The sequence below is a fragment of the Pyxicephalus adspersus genome, chromosome 3 (assembly GCF_032062135.1).
Source record: "Pyxicephalus adspersus chromosome 3, UCB_Pads_2.0, whole genome shotgun sequence".
NCBI lineage: Eukaryota > Metazoa > Chordata > Amphibia > Anura > Pyxicephalidae > Pyxicephalus > Pyxicephalus adspersus.
Genome location: NC_092860.1, coordinates 48,806,504 through 48,834,384, shown reverse-complemented (window position 1 = coordinate 48,834,384; position 27,881 = coordinate 48,806,504). Strand labels below are relative to the sequence as shown.

General features: G+C 36.5%; 2 protein-coding genes across 5 annotated transcripts in view; both read right to left on the bottom strand.

Annotated features, from left to right (window-relative positions):
* Positions 1 to 1,802: 1,802 nt before the first annotated feature.
* On the bottom strand, positions 1,803 to 8,062 carry LOC140326144 (solute carrier family 46 member 2-like). The gene is made up of 4 exons (XM_072404497.1): positions 6,746 to 8,062; positions 5,088 to 5,171; positions 3,912 to 4,068; positions 1,803 to 1,972 (listed from the first exon to the last, which is right to left on the bottom strand). Exons 1-4 carry the CDS (start codon positions 7,800 to 7,802, stop codon positions 1,921 to 1,923), a joined length of 1,350 nt encoding a protein of 449 aa, XP_072260598.1. The 5' UTR covers positions 7,803 to 8,062; the 3' UTR covers positions 1,803 to 1,920.
* Positions 8,063 to 11,830: 3,768 nt separating this feature from the next.
* The window catches only part of PALM2AKAP2 (PALM2 and AKAP2 fusion), a 177,064-nt gene continuing 161,013 nt past the window's right edge, over positions 11,831 to 27,881 (bottom strand). For 2 of the 4 annotated variants that reach the window (XM_072404493.1, XM_072404495.1), the window contains 4 exons: positions 25,499 to 27,851; positions 19,868 to 20,055; positions 18,373 to 18,411; positions 11,831 to 15,916 (listed from right to left, as the gene is read on the bottom strand). In XM_072404493.1, coding sequence (XP_072260594.1) covers positions 15,824 to 15,916; positions 18,373 to 18,411; positions 19,868 to 20,055; positions 25,499 to 27,851 — 2,673 coding nt within the window. In that variant the 3' untranslated portion in view covers positions 11,831 to 15,823. The remainder of the gene's footprint in view (positions 15,917 to 18,372; positions 18,412 to 19,867; positions 20,056 to 25,498; positions 27,852 to 27,881) is intronic. The other 2 variants (XM_072404494.1, XM_072404496.1) reach the window with 2 other exon arrangements.

Genomic DNA, 27,881 nt, shown 5'->3' with positions numbered 1-27,881 from the left:
TAATTATGTGAGCAAACAAACTGGTTTTTAGATAAGTAAAACTTCCTCTTTTGCCAGCCTACAGTAATTGTTGGTTCTAAATGAAGAAGTAAGTACAGCAGTTTGGAATGAGGAACAAGGAAGAGATAAAAAGGTTACGAACCCATTTTACAAATATTCGTGTAGCAGAGGTTTAGTTTATAATCATAAAAGATGATGGTAGCCTTAATGTGGAACTTTTAGGGCTAAAATGTGTTATCCAAATCCTGAGGCAGAAAACACAATTGTTCATGTAAACAATATAGTGAAACTGAACGTTAGGCAGATATTAAAACTTGTATACATAACTTAAAATATTTATTTTATTGGGATGCAATGTACTGTACATAAAATAGTTTTTATACATTTGTCCTCCTTTTTGCCTCCTGTAATCTCAGTAGTAGTAGATTGGAAGAGGGAAGTTGGTACTCTGGGCCAATCAGGCCCTTCGTATAGACCCTGCCAAAGAACAAGGTGTAAATCTTAGGAATGACTGAAAAAAATTACAAATTCTTTGGCAACTATACAGTCCCCATATAATTTTAGCTGGGTATTAAACTGTTTGCTTTATTTAAAGCAAAACTTTTATATTTTTAAAGTAGAATCAAAATGTTATAAAACCAGATAAGGGGTTGTGCTAATTGCATTCTATACATGCCTAAATTTATTTACCTATTCATCCACTGCAGAAACAGTTTTTTTTTGCTTTTTAAAATAACATTTTGGCAGCAGGCAGCCACTGCATGAGATCTGGAGGAAATGTGTAGTGCCCAGTATAGTGGTACCTTTATATATTGTGTCAGTGCACCCCTTCCCTCCTCTACCTGTATACTCCTCCTCTTCTCTCCTCTCCCTGTATACTCCTTGTTACTGATAGGCATTTTTGTCTTTTTATTAAAACTCGGTAGCTAAGGCCTTATTCCCATCTCTAAACACACCTACTGGAAACTAGGAACAGGAAAGACAGAAGTGTCCTATTCCTGGGTGCCAGCCTGGTTTCACCTGCTCTGTGCTATGCGGGGGAATATCCGAGTGCCTGTGAATACACTAAAGTAGAATTATCCACCGGTGAGTTTAAGGCTTTTATTTATTGCATCTGCGGTATGGTACATTTGGCTACTGTTATTACTCCCCTGAGACCAGAACAAACCATCAGAATTTCTTCCACATTGATCACAGAATTGATCACACATCCTGAACACAGAATTTTAGGACAGATTGGGATCAGCCCAAGAAGCTAACAGTGCGAATTCTAATTAGGAGTACTGTTACCCAGGGATGAGGTTTAGGTCAGCTGCTACCACGGGTTTATGGCGGTTTTCTTGGATTCATGTAATTCGCAAGTTGTAAACCTTTGGCCAAATGTTTAAAGGTTCACCTTTAGAAATAAGCTTTTCTTCAGTTCATAAGTAAGAAACAATCTATAATGCAATGCATAACTTTAGTCCTTGATTAGCAGACTAACAAGAGCCAAAAAGTCAAAAATTGTTCAGAACGGCCATATTGTCAGTGTTTGTAGGACCAATCAATATTTTGCATTGGTTCTAGTCCTTCATGGCGGTGTGTGGCGGCATTGCATGTCTTTTGTTTGACAATAGCTTTCTTATTTTTGAGAACGTAATAAAAAGATTTGCCCCATAGACTTTATGGCACCACAGGTTCACAGATTTCAAACATTAGCCAGGAACCATGAAATTGTTCACAAATTGAATACATACTGAATATCTGATTCCTAAGAAACTGCTTGTGTGAACCACACTACCAAAAGAAACAGAAAAAGTATCTTACTGGTAAACTATTTATTTGGTAAATTATATATTTACAATGTAATTTCTTGTTTGAATTTATACACAGTATAAACACACAACAGTAAATACGTCTTTATAGCGTGATGTGTTCAATTTATTCTGTTCTGGCATGAAGGAATCCTGAAGAATATTTATAAGCAGCCACACTGAAATAGAAAAAAATAATTTTAGTTAAATATTTGAGAAATAAAGTATTGTAATGTGTAATTATATTGATTTTAACTTTGACATATAAAGTTCAACTTTGAACATATAAAGGGCCAACACACAAAAAGTTTGATGAAATAATGGGAACTTTTATGCAGGAAAAGTGAAAGCTACAATTGTAGACCTCCCCTTAAAATGCTGCTTTGCTTTTTTATCAAACTTCTGGCTTTGATAGTTGAAGTCAATTGTTTAGAATAATCATGCACTGTGACTTCTGGCTGTTCTTCAATTTTCCTTTTATGTATATTTGCTGTAGGTCAGTGGTTGCCGGGCCACTAAAATCACCGTCTCCCGACCGTGCATGAACGGGGAGCCGGGTCTCACTCACTCCCCCAGAGTGACGTCATTATGGTATAACCTCTCCCACTCTCCCATTGCAGATTTGAGCCTGCAATGGGAAAGTGGGCGGGTTGTGTCCAGAGACACAGCCCGCCCACTTCACCGAGCCTGGGAACTGTACTGGGGGCGTGGTCCACGGCCATGGCGGGTGCATCCCCCCAGTGGGGTCCTTTTCCTGACCCCACTCAGGGGTGCACCGACCAGAGCTGCGGACCACCAAAATTTTCTCGGTTAGTGACCGCTGCTCTAGGTCACAAAGTATGTGTGCCTGTGTGTTAGTAATAATGCTAGGCAACTAGAACTTTCAAAGGGTGGTATACAATGGCAGTCCTCATATGTCTTTATAAAGGCTTCTCTTGAAAGGAAACCTGTTTTAGAACAGTACATAAGCTACCCGAGCTGACCTATATTTGGAAATACCAATTGTGTGGTTGGTTTAATTACTTACTACAGTAGCCACTGGAATGTCTCTGGAGAACAAGATCATTAACTTTATTGGCTTCATAATCTGGATATGTTTTAGACAGTGATTTAGAAAAAAAAAGTCAGGAGGGAGGGAGGTCAGCAGTTGAAACCCTCGAAACTTAAAGGGAAATTGCTGCATTTTCTCCTAAATTTACCAGTTTACAGTTAATTCATATTCACTGGCCTGGTACTTTTGTTTACATGATGTTTTTGTGTACTAGCTTATATGGTTAGGAATTATGCAAAAGGCCTGATTTATTGAAGCTCCCTAATCCTGGAGTAGATAGACAATCATAGAAGAACCTGGGTGATCCAGCAAACCTGAAATAGATCTTGTCCAGGATTGAAAATATTTGCCAACTAATAGCAAGTGAGTTAAAGGAAATCCATTCTAGATTGTCCATGATAGCTTTAATAAATCAGGCCCATTGTTTAGAAGACATTTTTAAAGTAACACAGATTTTCAGTGACCATGATCACTGAATGACGGTACACACAATAGATTACGAACGATCGTCGCCCAATCAGATCCACTGGGGCAGTCGTTCGTTCGATTCCTCGTTCGTCGGCCTCGTTGACCAGACGTTGTGCAACAATTATCGAACGATCTGTTGTGGATCGTTTGTTTCCAACGACAAATATTGCAAGTGTGTATGCAGTCTAACTGTGCCATAATGCAAAATAAGAACCTGGGCAAAACTACAGCTCATGGGGCCCTATAGACAAATGTTGCCTTCCACCCTTCACAGTTACTTCTCTCCTGTTATTGAGCTTAAAATAAAGAATATTTAAATCCAGGTCAGGTAGCTGACCTGGATTTAAGATGTAGGAGATCTTTCGGCATAGTTAGTATTCTACTAACAAAACAGCTGTGTATAAAAGTTTGCAGAAAACAGGAAGGTCAGCAGTGCAGGGAATTACCATTTAACCTACCGAACTTATTTAGGGTATGGTTATGCTTGCATCTTATATTGACCTACGTGTGACCTAAATAAACCACCTCTAAAATTGTATTATCGTTTGTTTACTTAGCAGAAGCATAATAAAATTGTTCATAGTAAATGGAGTGCTCACCTGATGGGGATAATGCCGAGAATAGAAAGGATTCCTGATATAATAAAGCAAGTTCCATTAAATGAGGTTAAAGTGGCTTGATAGATCTCGTTGAATACAATTGATGTCAGAACTCCTGTAATTGCTATTGAGAGCTGGAGTACAACAAAGACTTTCCCTGGAAAAGAATTATCATATGAAAGATACAAAACTTTTGGTCCTATATAATATATACATATATGTATATATGTTCTGGACATTAATTCTTTTAAATACCAATTTTTTTTATTGTCAATACGCAGTGACTAATCAACATATGTTTGGTCTGACTAATTTTAAATTTGGATGACAGCTTTAGGGTTATATTTACCAATAGAAACCAGAACATTTAATGAAGAATTTCTGCCTATTAATCTAATTGTAATTTCAATCATAGTTCAAGCATTTTATCTGATTAAGACTAACTATCACTACCACAACATACCATAGGGGTGTAGATTCTCTGGATTGCAGCTTCCACTTGACAACCACAGATAAATGTTTGATTACTCACTTTAAATAACCTCCTAGCCAACTGAGCTTTGGGAAGTTGCAGTGAACTTTCAATACACTGAATTGCAGCAGGTAGAAGAATATGAATGAAGTGTCTAATATTAAAGCCATCAATATTGTAGGCAGACAACCCACCCAATTCAAGCTCCCTTAAGCCACACAACCTTCCCTGGCTCATATAGAACATGAGATCCCCACTCCATACATGGGAATTAAACATATGAAGTATCAATAGTTTTCAAACAGGGATACAAAAATTGTAAAGTACAATTTACAAAAACTGTATATGAATGTATTTATGACTGTACTTTGTTATATATAAAACAGAACTATAAAACCTGAAACAATCAGCAACATGAAATGTTATTTATATGAGGCCATTTAAACATGATGGAGGTACCATATCCAATACTGCTCAGTGGTCCAGGTAGCTTTCATTATACTCAGTAAGGCACAATCTAGCCAAGTAATTTATTCATCTAGTAAATCAATTCCATGGTGACTTTGCAATGATCTTTGGTTTGGCATGAAGAAGAGCTATACAAAGCACTCTCTATCCCCACACCATTGTGTGTAGGACTCTGAAATGGATAATGGATAGTGAGCTAAATATTAGAAAGAAAAGCAATGTCAAAATCCACTCACCATATGATGATCCTCCAATATGTTTGGATAAAACAGACCTTATTGTTGGCATTGGTATCAAAGCAAACATCATCACAGCTCGAGCTACAAAGTAATGAAGAAATTAACAATATTGAATACATATTTGCATATCATTTAAACCTTTTTTTTAATCAGTTTGCCATTTTGGGGTCCTCTACAAACTAGCAAGAGACTCCTAGTGGCTATACACTCCTATATGCTGCTAAGCCATAGTGATCATTTAATAACTAAATTTTACAAATGTACATAATCAGTGACCACCCTACCTGGTGCCTAGAAGAATAGTATATAACAACTCCACCTATCCACCCCCCTAAAAAAAAGATCACATACCTTTTCCTACTTGCTAACTTGTCCTGATGATCTGCTGCAGCCCTTCTTTCTCTCTGGGTCTGTCAATGCCTATTAATGGCACTGTGACATGAGATGGGGGTAGAGCAGAAAACTTTGGCCCCAATAAACGTTATGGCACCCTTGCTACACAAGTCAGAGGAGGCAGTCCTAATGTCTAACAAGAAGACACTTTTAGCCATGGATACTGGCAATGACCATCAGCAAACAGGACAGGAGAGATCAGAGGTGATTTGGGGGAAGGGGTAAAAGCAGTAGTACCCTGACTGAACCGCCTATATCACCAACACCCAGAAACAGCCGTGCCTGACCGGTCACACACTATTCATGTAACCTCCAGCACAACTGTATTCTATACATATGCCAATAACAGTAAATGGGTAATGGTCCAGTGTGACTATGGCCAGACCCCTTAAATAACTGCCAAACCAAACTGCCTAGATTATATTACAGGGTATCTAAAAATATAAGGAAGATAAAAGTGGAAGTATGACATATGACAGCTGAATAATTCAAAATGACATTTCTTTGGCCATATTTTAAAACTAATCTAGAACCTTTCATACCATATATATTCTTTTAAATGATATTACATACATATTTTATTGGTAAATGTGTCAATGCTAATATATGAATCATAGCTGACTCTACCATCTTTTATGTCTAGAAAATCATGTGCGCTAAGACAAACAATAGAATGATTGTGGTTCAATATTGGAAAAGTAAATGTTTAGACAATGCTGCATTTCTACAAAGCATATGACACATTACAAATGATCTGAAACTGAAGTTAAAACCCAACTCCAACATTAGTATTTAGACTTGAAGAGAATAAGTACATCTCTTAAGCTTTACTTTTGCAGCTCATCAGGGGGATTTTAGCTCTTTCTCAGTCCTTGTAAATGCAGATTAGGAAAGAAGTACGTGGGCAGTAATAATAATCTATGGGATGTTCTAACCCATGCTAATTGCACATATAAATCATATTTTGTTTCACTTTTGTCGTGTTCCTCTTCTTTTCAACTTCCTGTTCTGACACAGACTTGGGGAACACCGACGAAAAATACCGTTTTTTGGTGTGAAAAGTCTGCAAATTAAAACCTGACAATTCCGATCCCTATAGTACCTTACCTCACTTTCATGATTTAGGAAAGAAGTATTCATTTGAGTTGGACCATTTGGTATAGGCTATGAAATAAATAACAATAAAAACTGAAAATCATGCAGCAAAAACAAAGTGCCTGAAGACGCCAAAAATATATTACCAGATGTGTAATTGAACTTACCAATAAAATACAAGAAAGTCTGTCGTACAAACGCCATGATGAATATACCAAAGCAGAACGACACTATGCCCATTATAATTAAAGTTACATCTTTAAGACACCTGGAAAAAATAAAAACTCCCAAGAAACTAGTGATAAATACTAAATAACCAGCAGCACTGGCATAGCCAATGTATGTAGGGCTGAACTTTAGAGGTTCATTAATTAAAAATAATGAAAGTACATCCATAGCTCCATCCACGGAAATATTGTACAATATGGCGGTGGCAAAAAGAAGAGCAATAAAACCTTTGGATGGAGTGAGAGCAGTGTGGCCCAATGAAGGTCTGTTTGTATCCCCCAGTAGTTTAGATCTTTCTGTTGGTTCAGGTGAGTTTTCATTGTTGACTTCTTCATCATCTGAATTTTCTTGCAGCGCTGGTTCATTATTTGGCTCTTTTAAAATAAATATACTATATAATAGGCATATCAAATAAATTGAAACACTGCTTATAACAAGGGGTGAACCTTGGTTATGTGTCATTGTCACAGATACAAAGATGTGTCCAGAAGCCAAGCTGCCAACACAACCAGACAATCCATACACTAATTCAATGGTGATTAGCTTGAGTGATCGCCGCTTTTTAGTGGAGTCCAAAGCTGCCCAGGCCATAACCCCAGCCCAGTAGGTTGTAAACCAGCCGGTTAAACCATTCAGAGCAGCAGAGCCAAACATGACTTCTATAGGCCAGCTTAAAAATAAGACAGGCAACAAAAAACATCTTGATAGAAAGTACCCAAGCAATGGAACGCATATTGTGACCTTTCTTCTTTGCCTGTCTCCAATCCTAGCAAGGATATATGCTGATAACAATGGAGTAAGTCCCAAAATTAAGTTGTGAATGATGTAGAAGTTTGATATGGCTTTCTGTAGTGTGACGGAACGAGATGTGTTTACAGATGTAATAGTCTGGTTATAGTAATTTTTGACCACAAATAGTAAAGCCGTGTCATAAAAAGAGCTGGCAACCTGTGCTCCTGCCACCACTGGCTCAATCCAAGTCCTCATTGTTACCATAGCTGAGCACTGTACAAGTAAAAGTATAAGTCTGATAAAGAGGAAGTTAGTAACTCAAGTAAGCTACAAAAGTAAAATCATCTTCTAATGTGAAAAAAAAAAATCACCAAAAATCCAGTCCAAGATATGATTCTTGTTGATGTCTTCTTGGCAGGACAAATACTGGTATCAAGCTGTTTCTTCATGGGACCGATATACAGGAGTGCATTTCTGACATATGTGAGAATACAATGAAAACTGGGCTTCTGTGACTCTCACGCCACTTACTTCCTGAAATACAAATGTGGGCTGGACAGGGATCCTGTGTGTTAAGAGTTCACATTAGACAAATCACAGGAATGTAGACGGGTCACAGACCTGACATTTGAAAACACTGTTTGCAGAAGTAATATAAAGAATACCTTTAAAGCTTTCTGGAGACTGACAACAGGTTTACTTATTCAGTAACAAAAAAAATGGATGCAATTTAGGATGTGAGGTTTAGAGGCATTGCTAATATGGTGAGGGGGACACAAATTTTCAGCATCATTTTAGTAATAGGAACAAAGAAGATGAAGAGCTGCAGGTAGAAGACAGTGGGATTTCTGGAGGAACTGCTGAATCAGGACTAGCAAAGAATATATTTCAAGGAGCACTACACTACTGACCTGGGGAATGTGACAGCATTATTATTAACTATCTGTATTTATATAGCACCAACATATTACGCAGCACTGTACAATAAATAGGGGATGCAAATAGAGAATATAGACTATCATGGGAGAACCTGAGTGATCCAGAAAACAGGTTTACCCGGGTTCTCCCATGATCTACCTTCTCTAGTCTTGAGAGCTTTAATGAATCAGTCCCATTCAAATATCATGAAGAACTACATATCCCAGCTTAGTCACCCATCTTTGCTTATTCTAATATTGTAATAATGTTGATGACAACAATTATATAGTGTCATATGCTGATCTACATGGTCTGCTTTTTGCTGGATTTCCTAAGAAGCATTTTTATGTTTTGTAGTACTTACATACATACATCTGTGGCAGTCTTCTAGGTTTCATTGGGCATAAATTCTGCCACCTCCTTTCAAATGTTCTTTAAATCTTGCTGCAAAAGAAATATGTCCATCTCACCTATTTAACCAAGACATCATTAAGATTTTTTTAAGCCTCCCTAACTCCCACCTGAGACCTCCCACAACTATTGGGGCACAGGTTTGGCCCCTCACTGTTGTAGAAAGGCAGGAGCCTAGTATGGCCAGGGGGGAAAGACAGGGCTTGAAGGGCGGGCACACAACTCCTGCCAACTTTCTGAGGATGTGAAATATTATTAATTACTTGAAAATGGGCATGTCAGATGAATTGTAAGTGAACTTCCTGATGAAACTTTGATAAATAGACCCCTTTAGGTGTATTATTATTCTTGTCCAGGTATAGCATTTCAAGCAGACCAAAAATGAGCGCTGGTGCAGATTTTATATTGTGTCTGTTTTTGTGTTCAGGCAATGCATATCTCACTCTGTAGAATGGCTTGACTGTGTAGAAGTGTACGATGGTACTGTACATGTAAACGTTGGACAGTATAGAACACATTGCCTAATCTGGTGTATCTTGTAGACTGCAGATGTTGACTTGAGTCATCAAGTGGAAGGGAGGCTGCAGAAGGTAGAAGGGAAGTGGAAGGGAGGGTGCAGAAGGTAGAAGGGAAGTGGAAGGGAGGGTGCAGAAGGTAGAAGGGAAGTGGAAGGGAGGGTGCAGAAGGTATAAAAGAGCAGGTGGTATAAGAGAAGGAGGAAGAGAATAAAAAAGGAAGTGGTAAAGGGGAAAAAGGTTCGAAAAAGAAGGAAGAGCTAAGAGGGGACCATGTGTCTAGGTTATCTAATGTAAATGGGGTGATCTTATTGGTGATGCATGATTATGTTCACTTTTGGATAGGTAAAGATAATCCAGGGATTTTCAATTTTAAGAATATGTGTTATGTGAATTTGACATTATGATAGGCCCAATTATTTGACTAAATAAAGTTTGGAACAACCCAAAAAAAGTCTGGTAAGTTTTAAACATAACCACCACGGTGAAGTATATCTTCAAAGCATTCTTTAGGTATTTGCTTGGGAAATGTCCTATTTTGTCAAGAGATAGGTACCATCTCAACATGAAAATTATTTTTTAATCTGAAGCTCAGCAAGGTAGCATGTACAAGGTATGTTTAGTGGTATTACAAGGTTTTTTTTATTTATTTAGGATTGTTTCATACATTTCAGATATAATATCCTAGTAAATGTAAACTAGAGAATCGATCTTCGATTAGCTAAACTGATCCTGATTACCTGGGTTCATTTCTTTCCGGTTTTATATGTCTAAAAGCAGTACATTGTTTTTCATGAAAATTTATTTTACAGTATTATATAATAATAATAAAGTTTGAAACACAAAATCATTTAAAAACAATAAATTGAATAAATAAAAAAATCTGTATTTAAAAAAAAAAATTTTAATTTAAAAAAAATATATATACATATTATAGTCATACTATTATATATACTGTAAAATAAATGTTCTTGAAAACAATGTATTGCTTTTACACATAAAAATCTAATGTATTGCATTCAATACAGTTATTTTGTATTGAATGCAATACAAATGTATTTTGAATTCCCACCCCGCCCGCCCGGGATGTACACACGCACCGACGTCACCAGGAACTCCCCTGGTGACTCATCGGATGCAGAAGCAGGAAGAAGACGGAGATCATGGCGCTGGACGGCGTGGGACCCCGGCGGATCAGGTAAGTGCTCTATTTACTTACCTTCCCTAGGTGTTCCAACCCCGAGTGTGACTCGGGGTTACCACTTACAGCAACTTTTTCTACCCCGAGTCACACTCGGGGTTACCGCTAGGGAGGTTAACTGGATTTATTAACTCTGCTTATGATCTCTCACAATTTGTTTTAAATTGATGCAAAACCTTTGTTTAATGGAGCAAAAGTAGTAGACAGTTTGTGTGCTGTATTTTTTTTATCAGGAAATGTGTGGGATACATAGGAGGACCCAATATTCTGCAGCAAAGGCTACTCTGTAAAAATTGTGCAGAACCTTTAAGTGTTGGGCACCCAACATTACCTGTTTACAGCCAATGTAATTCACAACCTACTCTGCAAAATGAGAAGAAATCTAAAAGAAATACAACTTAAATATACACTTATTTGTGACTCATAAAAAATACAGAACAGATCACACAACATTTTCTGCATAGTAATGTATTATTATAGTTTCAACAATCTAGGGAAATTCTGGGGAACTTCCAGAATAAAGTTTTACAGAATACTTTTGAATGCAAAATGTGAAGCTACATTCCTTAGTAAAACCAACAGAAGATTGCAATTTGTTTACTTTTTTCCTCTGAATAATTAGTCAATTTTTTAATTAAAAAAAGTGGTTTTTGGCTCAAATTTAAAAAAAAAAAAAAAAAAAAAAAAAAATAAACACACTGTTATTGAACATGGGCTGCATTAGCCCATTATTCTTGACCAAGCTGCTAACATACCATGTCACTGCCCATAATGCACCTAACCATTTTTTACAATGCAGCATACCTCAATGCACAATCTTTTTGTTGTGGTACACTGCAGACTAGTGTATGGCAAATTGCTGTGTTAGCATGTTGGAATGCATTAAGAAAACGCACAAGTCTGAATGTCACCTGAAAAAAAAGACATCTGCAGTGCTTCTATTGACACAACATTTCAAGCAAATGTACGCTTGGAGTACATTCACTCTGTGAATATTTATTTTGAAGCAGTCAATGTGACATTCAGTAAATATTATCTACAAATGATTGTTCCTGGTGCATTTTACAGTTTTACTTTACAGGGATTACCCAATGGACCCCCATTTGGTATGGGTCAATGACAGTGTTGGGCCTTTGAATGACAGCCAAGTAACTAGAATTTATAAAAAGAGAGCAATATATCCAGATTTTCCCAGCACAGGTCTTCTTTATATGTTATATGCCAATAAAGAAATAAAACAACACAACTCCAGTTTGTGTTTTAATGAGAAAATAATTATATACTTGCATTGTATGCTTCACAATCACTATAAAACAAAAGCGGAATAACATGTAAGTGGTTAACATATATATATTTATATATAAAGCCAAGTACAATATGATTGTTTTTGTCTGCCATTAAAACACAGCCATCATTTTGTTGAGCTATTAAAAAAAACCCTTTTCTTGTAAAGTAATTTGGTAGCACATAAAAGCCAGCCTTTCAGCAAAAAAATATAACACAATCAGAAAGCAAATATCCTGAAGAAGTTCATATTCCTTTTTAAAATACATATTCACCTTTAGCTTTTCTATCTATATCATATAAAAACATTTTCTTGTTCCTATAATATTTTTGCACCCATTTTAAATGAACTGGAATTTTCCTAACACTGTAATTCATTTTGTTAACAGAATCTATCATTACATAAATTATATTTTTGAAAGCTGCTGTATTAATAAAATACTTAACTATTTTTGTGTAGTTAAATGGCATAATCTGATTGGTTGTTAACTGTTCTATATTTTGTAGTCTGCATCAAATGTTTGAGGAATGCCCTCTTCTTAATAACACTAAGCTGCACCGTTGGTGAAATTATCCTTGCACTATCCTCAGTGCAGCACACCTAATAATTTATCTGATCCAACAACGTTCACTATGTGGTCCTACCCAGAACCACACAGCCTTCGGAAGGCTGGTTCTCCTTCACACCGTGCATGGTTTTCATGGCCCAACTAATTCAATATTGGATGGTTGTACTCTTAAGGAATACTGAAGGCTGACATAAGTCTGGCATAATGTTATATTGTGTGGGGCCACCATATAGATTTGCAATGTGAACAGGAGCCAAAGAAAGTTTTCTTTCCAAAGGCTGGTATAAAACAGGGCCACGTGGCAAATGTCACTGGATCAGGACTTAAGGTAAGTACATTACAAGGTGGGCTTCACAGCTAGAATTTAAGTTTATTGAAGGACAACTTTACTATAGGTAAAGTTGTCCTTTCAATAAGAAGACTTTATTTCAAATGATTGGAATGAATGTGCAGTCAATCCACCTATATTTTTTTTTAACTCCTGCCCATAAGCCAGGGCCAGCAGTGCCTAACAGGAAATCCAGCCCTAACCAAGGAACTGAAATGTCAAATGTGCACAGTGCAAATCTGCATAGCACTCAGTGAAACATTTCATTTTATTATTAAATTCCCAAGCTGATTGGTTGCATTAAACCTTTGTGATATGAATAAGAAACATGAAAGCAGAAACCCTATTTTATATTGTAGCTGGTTGTAAACTAATGCTGACTTGGCCAAAAGAAAAATAGAAAATTAGCCACAGACATCAACCGATTTAGCAAGCAGCGTACTTTTTATCAGTTCAGAACACTCCAACATGAGCCTATTCACATTGAGAATAAGTGTTAAATTGTGGCCACTTTATTTTACATAAAATAAATATAAGCAATACATTCTTGTTGCATAAAAAATGTTTTTAAATCAGAAATATTTTAAAAGAAAAAAATTACCATATTGGTATAAGTGACATGTAAATCAAACAACCGCTAAACCTAAGTGATTATAAAACACAAGAATAAATATGATTGTTTTCTAAAGTTTGTCTACTATCTTTCCATTTGTGGCTCGTGCAAATACCTTTGTCCAAGAATACTGAATGTCATGTGTGCATTTTAAGTGAGTTTACTGCTTCCACACAGCAGAGTCAGGCGTTGTGTTCATAGAGGCCATGGTGTGAGAAAGTCAGATTCATTGCTTCAGAAACAGACCCCAATGAGAAAACTGACACACTAGAGGCAATGTTTAGGAAATATTTGATATATCTCATAAAAGTAATATTCAAGCTCCAATCAAAAAAAAATGGTTTCATTGCTGTAACCATTGTGACAAATATATTTACTATGTTTAGATGTCACGTACACCATTCTCACAAGTGTCACCTGCTTTTTTTCACATTTTCTTACTATAGCAGTATAAATATTACAGTAATTCTAGACCTACCAGTATATTTCTTAGATCAATATCATATCACCCAGACACACCCCACAAAAATTCCAAAGTAAGAATACAAACAATCTCTTGGTTGCTAAGCTTGCTCAATTGTTTTCGTATGAGAAGGTAACTATCAACCATTTTAAAACCAACAGCCATATTTTATATAGGAAAGCACAGAGCACTGATAATATGCATGTGCAATAAACTTAATCAACTAAAGATCTCAGATAATTACAAATGGATCAGTAAAAATAATAATTCACTGGTTGATGTGTATTACTGCACTGCTTAAATTCTCATTGTCCTATGGACTGTCCTATTGTTCCTTATATAGTTGTTAATAAATTGATTGGCTCCATTTGCAATCCATCGTTTTAAGATTGCCACTTGATCATCCAGATATTTTAAATTCAGTCAGCAGGATATATCACACTTAGATGGTGAAGGTTGGAATTTTGTGTTGCAATGTATGACCGCAGAGGAGCACAAGATCAATGTTTCAAGCAGGGAATTTTTGGTTATGTTAATCTTTAAACTGTATATTATGGCAGTGAGCCACATTCAAACTAAAAGTTCAGTTACAATGTAACCTCCATCACTTGTGTAATCCTTAATGAACACAGATTAGATCATCAAGACAAACGTAGTAACGCTGTGTACAGAGGTAAAATTTTAGGCATATAAACCTGTGCTCACTTTGAACAACTAGTCATGCACATCAAGAATAAAAATATTCTCCATTGACAAGAATGGATTACTGATGTACCACTGATTTATGTGTCAATGAATGACTAGTTGTCTTTTAAATTGGAATTTGCCTCTGGATTTACTATCCATGTTTGGTTTTTTAAACATATCAAAAATGATTGCAATATAAAGAGAGAAACTTAGCATATATCACTGCATTTTACGATTGCAACTACGTCATATTTAAACCCCATAGCTTCTCCCTGTATTCAGTGCAATCACATCCAATTTTGGAAAGCCACGGCTTCACAGTCAAACCAGCACTGAACAATGGAGATAACCAAGAGATGTCAATGACTGCATCTAAATGAGCTTATCCATGTTAAAGAAAATGTAACCAGAATCACAACGGCAGGTGGGTTATATGTTTTTTTACTTTGCGTTTCTTTGTGCTTTAAAGCTATAATTTTGGTTACATTAACACACGAAAAAAAATGCAACATCTGGTTAACCCTTTAGTCCCTGAGAGCCACAAATGTGTACATGCACACAGTTTATGAATATAGTGTTGTGCTTTAAATATGGAACTTTCAAAGTGGCCACTGTAGTATTCTTCCTGCAATAGTGATGTAGGCCTCTGAAATAAATATAGGCGTATCTGGCATAAAATACAAAAAAAAAAAAAGCAATTTATGTGGAATTATTTACAGACATAAATCTAAGCAATAAAGGGTTAAATGGTCTTTCAGCAAAAATATATGAATTGTTGTTTTTTTTTGTTTTTGTAACTTCCTCAAACTTTAAGAACCATGTCAAAAGCAACATATACAATACTGCATTGTGACTAAGTTAAATATATTGTAGATTGTTTTGTTGCACCCTGCATGTATATGAACCTGCAAATGCATGTAAAGGGCTATTCTTTCCCAGACTTGATACTACTCCTGACATGCATGTATTTATGGCAGGGTAATATAAGGGCGAAAAGCGATCCAAAGCTGCATTTTTAAAAAGAAGCAATTGCACTGCATGTTTGGCTTTGTTCATTGTCCATGCTGAGCCCTGTTTAAGGATTAGCCCATGTCAGTGATCCATCTCCATTTCCTGAGAGCCCAAAGCTTAGATGGGCCTGGCACTGCCTTCAGTACCAGTCACTTCAAGCATGTCTTCATTCATTCCTAAAATGTCCTGTGTCATCTCTATATTGATTGCAAAGGCTGCTTATTGTTCAATAAATATAAAATTAAATGATTCCATTTTTTTTGGTTATCTTGAATCTGAAAACTCCTATTCGTCATCTTCACGGTTGGCATATATTCCTGCTTCCCAGCGCAGTGCCTGGGCACTTTTTCTGCGACTTACTCTTACTGCATCGAGAACCTGCAAAAAGAGAAAATAGGATATCAATGATCACCTGTGTTACATGTCAATTATGCCATTATATATGTGCTATAAACAGTGATATTTGACTAAATTACTTGACACAAAGTTTTCACCAGTATTAATGTAGAAAAAAAAATTATTTATACAACAATTCTCATATTTACCCATTCAAACTGAATTAAGCCCAAATACATTTATGTACTGGGGTTGCATTTAGAAGATAGAATACTGGTGAATCACTGTCTTACAGGCTCATTGCTGGGGTAGGCCCAGGTCATCTGATCAACGGCAATTTGAAGTATCGAGGCTTCATTGTCCAATAGAGCTGTGTGAAACTCAAACTTTTTTTAAAATTAGAGTTTGCACTTTTTTTTATTCACTAGTTCATACCTCTTTCAGCTCGGTAACTCAGTAGATAGCAAAGCCTTTAAAATGAAAAAGTAGCAGTGCTTCCATATTTCTATGATTACTAGTCTATTTTAAATACACTATAAAAAAAAAAGTCTAGCAGAATAAAGGAGAAGGTAAGGCACTATGCCACTAAGGAATGGAGAGTGTTGTAACCAGTTTGACCCCCAACACACATATAAACACTATGACTGCAAAAACAAACTATGCAAATATAGCACTTTTGACATTACTTTATGTTACTTCTAAAACACATTTATTAGGACCAGAGTTTGGAGTTGAGGTATTTTATAATTGTACGTGCCTGCTATGGGGTCGACTCCCAAGAAACAGACAATGGCACACAAAGTCCTACATATTACAAACATTAAATAACGTAATTGAAAACACAACCATCTTTATAAAACACTATAAAAATGTTGCATTTTTACAATGCAGAAAAGTACAGTTTGGGGCATTCTGTAATAAAACATGTCAGGTTGTTTTTCTATATGTAAGAAAACTTTGCTAGGCCCAGTGAATTAAACATTTCTGCACTGATGCCAACTCTGTACATTACAGGATGCCAAGAATGTTTAATTGGTCATTAAAGAAGAGGTTTCGGGCTAAGCAGACCAATATTGCTAGACATCCTGTAACGCGTCTGTTGGTGAATGCCAAGACTACAGGTCACCTCTTATAAAGATAAGTGTTTGCTGTATAAAATAAATCATTTTGTATGAGCAGCACGGTGACTTAGAGGTTAGAACTCTCGCCTTTGGAGAACTAGGTCCCAGATTGGAGTTTGCATGTTCTCCCCGTGTCTGCATGAGTTTCATCTGGGTACTCCGGTTTCCTCCCACATCCAAAAAACATGCAGCTGGGTTAACTGGTTATCCCCAAAATTGACCTATGGTAGACATATGTCTATGGTATGGATATTGTTGGATTGTAGAATAATAATAATAATAATAATGGCACAGTGGACTGTAGTGATTTGCTGCTTCACTTTGTATGCCAAAATGATAAAGCAGCTCTGTCTATAAACAGCCCAATACTCCACAGTTGACAGTATAAATGTATAGTGCATTCCTCATTAACAAATCCTTCCAATGTCTCAGTACATAGCTTCTGAGAAACACTTACTAGACACACTATTATACCCTTATTATAAAACATTTGCAGAACATTCTTTTTTGATATTAGCTTAAAATAGATATTAATCTAGAACTATATCTAAATCTATGAGTTTGAATTTCAATGTCTATGATATGAGTTATTCCTACTTTGTGTCTAGCAAGCTTGCCCATCTCACGACCAAAATTGTTTAATAAATAATAATTGTCAAAGTTCACTTTATCTTCAGAGTTTCAAGCTGACCCAAGAAATAGAGAGCTGAGTAACTGTTTCTATCTCTTGAAAATAAAAAGAAGCTACTAGAAGAAAATATATAACTTTCTAATGGATGGCAGTACTCCCTTCAGGATCCTCTGTCGGGGTCTTCACACCCACAAACGTTTGGGTATGTTGGATGCCAGTACTGGGTCAGAAAACAGCAGATGGAAACAAGCATGTGGCAGGACAAGCAGGCATCCAACACACCCAGAAGTGTCAGATACCTAGGCTTCTTTGGCATTGTAACTTCCAAATAATGTAAGGACTCATTTCCATTACAAGGGTAAGCATTAGAAATGTCTTCTTTTACAAGTTTTAAGTTCACTTTGATAGAAAAGCTGTAAATATCAATACTTAAAATGTTACAAAATCCTATGCAGATTTGCAGTACATACAAAAACATGACCAGCTCCACAAAATGTGAGGTGCAAGTCTAAGAGCCTTCAACCCAGATCAGTGCGCAAAGCCCTCAAAAAACGACTTGACCAGTTTGTAGCCTAAGGCACCTAGTGGCTTCATATCTAAGTTGTATATAATGTTAGCAAGGGATAGATAGTACAGGCATATGTAACCTTTAACTAAAGAAATGACACAAAGGTGGGACAATACAAGAGGTGGGAGGAATCCATGCATTAGATGATATGCATGCAGTAGTGGAGATTCTCAGGTACCTCAGTAGTAACTCTGTAAGACAGTAATTTACTGGTGTACTGGTGAGAGAGAGGAAAAGAAGAAAGTTAGTGCACTATACAGAGATAGAGACAGATAACAGTAAACCTAGAACATCAGATGTAAGACAATCTGTTAGCAGGGAGGTCAAGCCCTTGTATCCTGTGCAGGGTGTTCAGTAAAAGTTTCATCTTAAATTCCTTAAGATAATTTCTAAAGAATGAAAGGACATGTTGATGGTTATTTTCCCACAAAACAAAAATGATTTGAATACATGCCACTGGTAAAGTCTGCTATTCTTAAAGGTTAAAATGTACAGTACATTATTTAATGGCAATCTACGCTTTGTTTACTTCTCTTTAAACCACAAATATCAACTATGGGGTCTATTTATAGATGTTTTCATTTAAGGTTCACCGAAAAGTTACACAAGATTCAATTTAAAAAAGTGCAAATACATTTTATCTCATGATTAGTACACTTTTTAATCCATGTGTTAAAATCATAGGACTGATATTTTTTATTTTGCAAGGGTGTAGTCTCTCTACGTGTGCGCGTGGTGGGCATCGAAATGCCCCTTGGGATTCGACCACTGTTGGTGTTGTTGCACATTAAACACAGGGCTTTGTTGCCGCGTTGGGCAAAGCATACTTCGTCAGTCCATTCAGGGTTGAAGACACGACATTCGAGATCAACATTCCGGAGACTGGTAGCTGAGCGTTGCTTCTGCTCTTTAGGCAAAGTAATTGGGGTTAATTTGCGTGAATTTATTGATACCGTGGGAACACGCAATAACTCGACAATTTAATTAGGCCGGATCCAACAATAAATAAATGGGGGGGGGGGGGGGCGTTAGGCCGGACTGGAATACTGGCTAGGCTGTATCTGGGCCTAAAGGGCAGAGTTTGCCTACCTCTGACCTAGCACAAAAAAATAATTTTAAATATTTAAATTATGTGGGCATCGATTAGGTTTGAGATTTTAGGTCAGTGGTCCCCAACCTTTCGGATGTCATGGACTAATAAATTTACAGACTCCTAAAGCTTTATACACTTTCTTTTGTAAATTAATTGTAGGAAGAGAGCTAGGTTGTCCAAAAAGCTTGCATCGTTAAAAAATGTAGTTAGCCAATAAAGCATATCACTTACTCTTTTAATTGATGACTTTCACACGGCAAAAATGTATTTTGCACTTCAATAAAATGTGTTGGGTAAAATCATCTGACTGTCTTTAATGAATTAAAATGATAGGCAAATATTACACAATAATAAGAACAATGCAATGCTATTTACTTTTCTAAACTGAGCACCTCACATGAGCTATCGTTTGATTAGGATCCAGAAATGCCTTGTGTCACATTTGCTTACATTTGTACTGTTATTATACTAAATACTAACTGTTAATTGATGCGTTGTTGTTCTTTTCAACTCTATATGTATTTAGATTTATTCAGGTATCAACTGCTGTAACATTAAAAGTGTCTATCAATAAACTTACACTAGTGTCATCCATTCGGTCGCGCCTCTTGGTTTTGTGGGTCTCAAAATCATCCATAAGGGTTTGCATGAGGTTTTTAGGGCGCTGGGAGCCAGTAGGATCTTCTAGCAGGACATCAGGTTGTGTGGGGGAAACGTCTTCTTTTGATGTAGATGATGTCCTTACTTTCTCAATTTTCTCAATTTTTCCTAAATAGATTAGAATTTATTAACATTAAAAACACCAATTTGTCATATTTAGTGTCATGTATTTAGCATTGCATACAGCTGCCATAACAAGCCCAAGACCAACATGACAATATACAAAATTCATATTGGTCACTATGAGGTACTGAACTTTACATGTCTTACAGATTAAGTCCTGCATTCCCAGCTGAGTAGCATATTTATGACATTTGTGCTCGGTTTGAATCAAAATGTTTTTTATGTTATTGGAAACATCAGAAAGGAGTGGTTCAAACCTGGTAACCGCAGTATGCACCCCACTGAATGATTTACTACACAAAATTCCACAGCAAAACTGCAATCACAAAAGTTTGCTATGTTCTTTTATGTAAGGCGTACTGATATAGAAAGAACAAAGTGTCACCCTCTTCCCTCATTAGCCTAGGCGTGCCTGTGTGGCAAGATCATCTAAGGCCCACAATGTCGTACTATGCCTAGCCAGGAATAAGACAATTTTCCTAGAGGGAAAAAATGTATAAATTCGGACCTGAAATTTATGACCAGTATCCATGCAAGATTATCACAGAAGCCATGCAGTGTAGAACAGTAAATAACCTGCACCACTGGGGAAAATCATTTAACTGTAATGATTATTTCTGTAGATATGTTAAAGCTTCCCTGCTGCCGCGAGTGTATTCTGTCTACATAAACATTAACACTCTTGGTTATGTCACAGTCATGTTATAGAATGATTATATCCCCATTGTAATGTGCCTACTACTCTCTATTTTTGGGTTGCCTAATTCAGTCAAAATACGAAAAATGGTTAATGGATCAAAGATTAATGCACATGATCTTCTGCTTGAAAACATATGTTTAATATAAAGAAATAGATCAGATAGAATAGATAGACTTGATTACATTTAGTTGGATATCCCTTAAGGATCAATTATTTCTTTATTTTGTTAATTGTTTGGTCTGCCTTCATGGTGCAATCGATTTTTTCCCTTTAGAAAATGTATTAAACATTTTATTAAGAGAAGGGGGGGGGGGGGGGTTACATTGTTATGTTTAGGCACATGCCCTGATGTGTATTAGTTTATGTATTAACAGCCTTTATTTTATACCATAGATATGTATGCACAATGTATCACATGAATTTTATGAATCACAATGTATCACATAAAAAAACACAACTGGACCAATATAACACAACACACAAATGTCTGTAAGCTTTGTTTTTAACCTGAATAGAACTGTAATTAATTTTATATCAGTATTTCCAGTTCATAAATTCTCAGCAATATGGCTGTAAACTAAGACAACAATGGGTGACCTAATCGGTCAATGGTGTTAGCCTTCTAAATAGGTAATGAACAGTGAGAGCAACACTGAATTAGGTCAGACTTTGCTATATCCAATGTCTTTATTTTTAACCTACAGCAAATTCTATTAAAACTTAACTCCATAATTAATCTAAATAAAAAACTAGTCATCACATTAAACAATATTTTAAAGTTCCACATTTTAGACTTTGGCTTACTGCTACTTGTTATAAGTAAATGTGGTTCAACATCTGGCAAAAGAATGCAGTCTCTCTGTCGTGAATATTTTAAAGCAACTTTTTAAACCCATGTTTCCTAACTTTCCTAGAGTTACTCATTTCAGGTTTACTTTCATTTTATGGCTATATAATATATGACCACTAGGTGTCACTCTAAAATTAACCAAATCTTTAAAAGAAGTCAATCATTTTTTTTTAATTTTATTATAACAGAAATTTTTATTTTTACATACCATTGTACAGTTTTTTTTAACTGTTATGAATCTAACCAAAGCTGAAGCACAAGATATAATCAGATTGTACAAACTTTGTACAATTTACTTTAAATTCAGCAGCATCTGTACTGCAAGCGCCTAAGCAATCCATCCTAATTACATCCAATCATCTTTTATACTATGTAGCTGTTGACACGGATCACTATAAATCTAAAAATCTAACTTAATATTAGATTCATGCACTCTTTTTTTTGTTTGTTTTCTCAATTTGGCTTGACATTTGAAAAACTGCTGTGTGCCAGCGAGTATAGCATACATCTTTTTAATAAATATAGGATATCATACAAATTATATGGGTCTGTGGGTGCTAGTTATCACTTCTGCTATTACAGAAGTGCACTATTGATATTGTCATATAAAAGCTACAATGTACTTTTTTTTTTTATTTGTCCCCATTTTAAACACCCAATCAAATTCTAAGATTAAAAAAAAAAAAACATGAGTGAATATTAAAACTTCAATGACAGGGTGGAAAACATATATTATTTATTAATCAGCCCCATTGTTCACTGAACAAATATGACACATCTAAACCCTACAGGTATTTAAAGACCTCACAAGTAGTAACACTAATGTGTTAGACAAATTATATATTACCACAACTCTGACCTCTTCCTGTTACTAACCTAAATAAAAAGATGTGATTTTTTAACGTTTACGTATAGTGAGAGGCTTCTAAAGTTTTAATTTATACCTATCAAGAGAGAAGCATGGGGCTGGACATTTTTGGATTCTTTCTAAATATAATAGTTTCTTGGCTGTGTTTAGCTTCCATACAAGTCACAGACCTCAAACAAACAAAGCAAAGTTGCAGAATGGTAAGAACTTCTAAACTTTGTATTTGTGTTTAGGGTCAATGACAGCCAGGCAATTTGCAATACCAGTAAGTGAGGTCAGAAATAGTAACCGAATACCAACTAAATAGCTAATCACCTATTCAATCATATACAATATAAATGGTTTTCAAATCAACATGTAACTATATTGTGTTTGTCTCAGTGTCAGTTCTGTGTAGCTGCTTCTAGGGTCAATGCACATGTTTCTATGTGATAATACCTGCACAATACTGATTACTGGAACCTTACAGAACAGCACATCTAAAATATTGTAGGTTCATGGGGTGATTACTAGTCACCAAAGTGTACAGAAACTACCCAATACATTAATTGTATATGTTAAAGGGAATTATGAGGATATCCATTTCAAATGGAAATCTCCAATCTTATTAAGGGCTTTTGTTTTGCATTAGCCCACACGAAGGCCTTTGCCAACAAAATCAAGATTGCCTTTCCCTTACTGTTTTTTTAATGGGCACAAGTGCGATGATTTATATCTAAGAACCTATGAATCAGTATTTTCATTTAACACTTACACAGCCTTCACACAACATTTTACTAATCAATAAATGTAATGCATGAAATGCTTAATATTATATGTAAAACATTTGTGGAACATAATATAACCTATTGTGGTTGGCATACTCCTTAAACATTAATGGTTTACAAGATATGCAATTAAGTTTACAGTTTTACAGCTTTGATAACCAATGAACACAATGTAAACTTAGCTGAACCTTAGGAAAAGTTTTCAGCATTTAACACTTTTAAGAGTGTTGGATGATTGCCCTAGCACCCTCTAATTCCTCCTTCTGTCTCCTATGTCTCTACCAGAATAGTGAGGAAGATACCAGCTGGAGGAACCATTGAGAGCAATGGAGGGGCAGACATCTGATACATCTAAAATTGTTTAAATTGTGAAAATTCTGCAGGTAGTTTTATCACCTGAAAACAGAGAAGCTCAAATATGATTCCCATAGGAGAGGAAGAGGAAGTCTTTTATTGCAAGAGGAATTCCTAATTTTTCCTAATAAATGTGGTTCAAAGTCTATGGGGAAATGACAATAAATGTATAGAGCAACAGGTTATGAACATTTAAATATTTTTAAAATCCTAACAAGTGCATTTGTGAAATACAAGTCCTCACTGACCGCTGAATGGGCACACAGCACTGAAATGGTGAGAAAACCACTTTTATTGCATATTTTAAGAATCACTTTCCACAATGACCTCTGTAGCTGCAGGCATAGTGGAGAAATGAATCCTCAATGTTACCAGCTCTGATCTCCTACAGAAATCTGGGAGGACTAGTTTTATCTTTCACATACTGATTGTTAGGAATAAGTAAATACTTGTTCATAGCACTACTTATCCACCTGAATTCCTGCAGATTTTTTGTTTGGGACAAAGTTGGGAAGAGTTAAAATGTAAGATAGCCTTCTATTGCTGTCTCTGTGTCTGAGTGTTTTCCTAATGCTTACTGCCTGTTTGACAGCTGCCAAGCAAAATGGGAGGTAAAGTTATCCAGCAGGCAGGTAGACAACAAAACAGTTCTAATACTGTAAAACCAATTTACAAATACAGCTAACCTTGGGAAAATATAGATTTTCTTCATTGTTCCAATATGGAAAAAAAAGCTGTGTAAAGATTTGGGTTTCATTATAACACTTATGTCTTTCCTGCATTATATTTTGCATATCATTTGTTTGCAGATAATAACTGTGGCCAAGTTACTAATTGCAGTCATGCAGCACCTAAAACGAATGAATAATCCCAGATATACCACACTCATTGCAAATAGACTTGGCATTAGAACGCTAGCTCTCATTTTGTTGATGGCTGTTTTTCCTGTGACATCTATTCAATGTGGGCTTATCCACTAGTGCTTTGTAGAAAAGCCTCTATTGAAAAGAGATTTAGCAGACAATACTTATGTACATAACACACATTTGTTTAGTGAACTCTTTCCCAGTGAGCTAATTGGCTTGTAATTTCCAACAGATGGCATGAAGCCAGGAACAGAAGAAAATGCAATGCAACAGACTATTCATGGAAGTTTCTGCATATATTTTACTGGATTGCCATGATTATTAGCAATAAAGCATGCATGTCTGTTCATCATTCCTACACATATGAGTGTCAAAGTGTCTTCATGAATTTTTGGGTAATCCAGCAAACTTGAAATGGATTTAAAAAAAGTAAAGATATTTGTTAGAAAATGTTTTAAATCCTGGACCAGAACCATTCCAGGTTTGTTGGATCACCCAGCTTCACTGATGAAAGTGTATTCCCTCAAGCCTTGGGGAACTTTATTAAATCAGGACCAGGGAAGCAAATCCCTGTTCTCTACCAAGATGGCCATCTCCCAAAAGAGACACCGTGCAGATGAAGGCATAGTAATTGATAACAGGTAGTTAGTTATAACAGGTAGGACTGACCAATTATCCATTTGCAAACACCAGCACACAAGTACAGTAGATAAAAATAGACCTATACTTTATTGTGACAATAAAGTATAATGTCCTAATAAAATTCTCAGGTCTTTTGTCCATTGCTGTGCAATTACTGTTTATTGACTTTCTTGCAATCTTGCATTTATGACAGCACCCCTCCCCAATTTCAATTCTGGTTTCATAGGGACAGGAAGTGGGGTAATTCCCAGTGGGGTCCCATACAGAATAAAAACCTGAGATTTTAGCTTTTTCTCACTTTGTCACAATAGGAGGGCAGTATTTGTAGGCAGCTCCAAAAAATCTAGAAGCTGAAACGTTTTTTATCCAAGAATGACTTACCCGGAGCTGTTCTGTAGGAGGCTGTTCTTGTTGGCATTACAGGGACATTCTTGTTTGAGGGACTTGTTGGACTTTGCAAACTTTGCCTTTGTCTCTGCTTCTTCAACTCCTGCTCCCTTTCCTGTGCAGCTCTGATTTCCTCTTCAATCATTGATAGTGTTCTCTGCTTTTTCGATCTTAGTTTAAAGGGACCAATGGTTATCTCAGGTTCATGTGTTGCCAGAATGGAAGCAGTGCTTCTGAGTTCAGCAGCTTGAGAATACTTGCTAAAGTAACTCTCCTGCCTAGATTCTTCAATGGGATCTTCTTCGGTTACTGATGTCACTATGGACAAAGGTTCGGGGGCTCTATGTTGCCTAGCTTGAGGCTTTTGCCCTGAAGCCTCTGGTGTCACTGTTACACCTCTTGTTTCTTGCACTGGTGAAGAAACTTGGGGTGGCTCAAATGTTTCAACTTGACTATCTGGAGTATTTGGCCTTGGGTCATCACTTACAATCACCTTCTGTTCATTTAAGTAATCCCTTTCATCACTGGGCTCTGCTACTGTGCTGGGCTCTTGCATACTGTAGTCTCTTATTCCAGCTTTTTCAGCAAGAGCTTGTTGAATTACATTTTGTACCAAAACACCAGCCTGATATTCTATTGGATCCTCAGAAGCAATAGAGTCATGCAGCATAGAAGATGGTGAATAAAACCCTTGATCACTAAAGGATTTGGACACCCCCTCTACTGTGTAATCATTCTCATGTAAAGGTGTTTGTGGCTGTGAGAACTCCCCAAGTGAATGTTCGTGTAGGGTATTAATAGTTTCATTTGATGCACCACTGTCACTGATATTGTCCATACTGAAATCATTTGAAAGTGTTTCCATAACTGTGGTGTCCTGAGATTTTACAGATAAATCATCTAAACCAGAGTCCAGCTCCTCAGGTAAAGACACATTAACAGATTTATTAAAACGGTCTGAAATGTCAGCATCATCATCTTTCACAACTGTTAGTTTTGCAGAAGCACTGACAAATTCACTGTCTTCTGTCAAGGTCTTGACAGCGTCTTCTGTTGATGATGTCTGATGTGTCCATTGCTGGTCTTCAGAAGAACAAGGAACATTTTCTGCTTTGACTAGTGACACGTCATTAGGTTTGACTGTCTCAACGTACTCATTAAATGGATTCGTTACTGTGACAGATGACTGAGGTTTGTTATCATGGCTTACTTTATAGAAAGGTTTAACAGTAAAAAGGTTGGGAGCAACCGATCTCTTGGGTGGGACTCTGAAGCTGGACTGGCTTGTACTTTCCATGTTTAAAAACTGTTTTCTTGCAGCTGAAAAATCGATTTGTTCAGTAACAATGTCTTCCTTATTCACAGTAGGTGTTTCTGAAGGTACATGTGACACAGGAGCACTTTTAATGGGAGGTGAATATACAGATTTCTGCTGTTTTTGTTTTCGCTCCTTATATCTCAGATGGGACTCCAGGTGCTCGGAATCAAGCTGCTCCTCTATTGGTCTTTCTTGAGGTGGGTTCCACCACTTAGTCGCAATGCTTGGGTTCTTTTTCACAGCTTGGCTTTTGATGAGCTCAATCCTCTCCTTTTCTAGTTCCATTACTTCCTCGGAAGGTCTGACTTTCCTTACTCTTATCTGGTCCTTTTCATTTAAATCATCAAACAGTTTTGATGGCTTTTTTTCCTCATGGAATGCACGAAGTTCGAACTTTGCTTCTTTTTTAATGACTTTGGGAATATTCTCACCATCTTTTGAAGACCTCCTTGAACTATTTGAGGAATTTGGGCTGGTAGGGTATGTAAACACATCAGTGTGATCATCTTTCAACTCCTCTCTAGAATGTCCATTGATTTTAATTGATTCCACGCTTTCTGTGGACTTTTCAATTTCCACTACTGGAAGAGGCTTACGATCCACTGCTATAATATCCAATTCCGGAGTGCAATAGTCATTGGTAACATTAACAAAAGGACCTGAGCCATCAACAGTTATAGTAGCAGCTGGTTCTGGGGAAGTAGATCCATTAAAGGGATTATCAGCGGAAGTGTCACAACAGTTTGCTTCTAGCACCTCATCTAAGTATTGAATTTCCTTAGCAACATCACTGTCTAGTGATTCATGTCTATCCTTTAGTCCATTGTGACTTCCTGCAGTAGGGAGAAGGTTACTTTGATTGTCAACTACAACATCAGGACTGACTACAGTCACTCCCTTAGGCTCTGACACCTCCAAATCCATGATTTCGTTGCTTCTCAAGATGATATCTATAGGGTTTGAATGGTTGGCACTAAGCTGATCCTTGTCCCTCTTTAACTTAATATCATCCTCTAAAATCGGCGGTTTCTATAAAAAAAAAAAGGAAATAACATATGT

What these genes read in the sequence shown, in the direction of transcription:
- LOC140326144 (XM_072404497.1), bottom strand. Translation starts at nt 7,802, where the DNA reads ATGGTAACAATGAGGACTTGGATTGAGCCAGTGGTGGCAGGAGCACAG. An exon ending in GACTTTCTTGTATTTTATTG is followed by an intron (nt 5,172 to 6,745) that starts GTAAGTTCAATT and finishes ATTACTTTGTAG; the next exon opens with CTCGAGCTGTGATGATGTTT. An exon ending in TATTGGAGGATCATCATATG is followed by an intron (nt 4,069 to 5,087) that starts GTGAGTGGATTT and finishes ATTCTTTTCCAG; the next exon opens with GGAAAGTCTTTGTTGTACTC.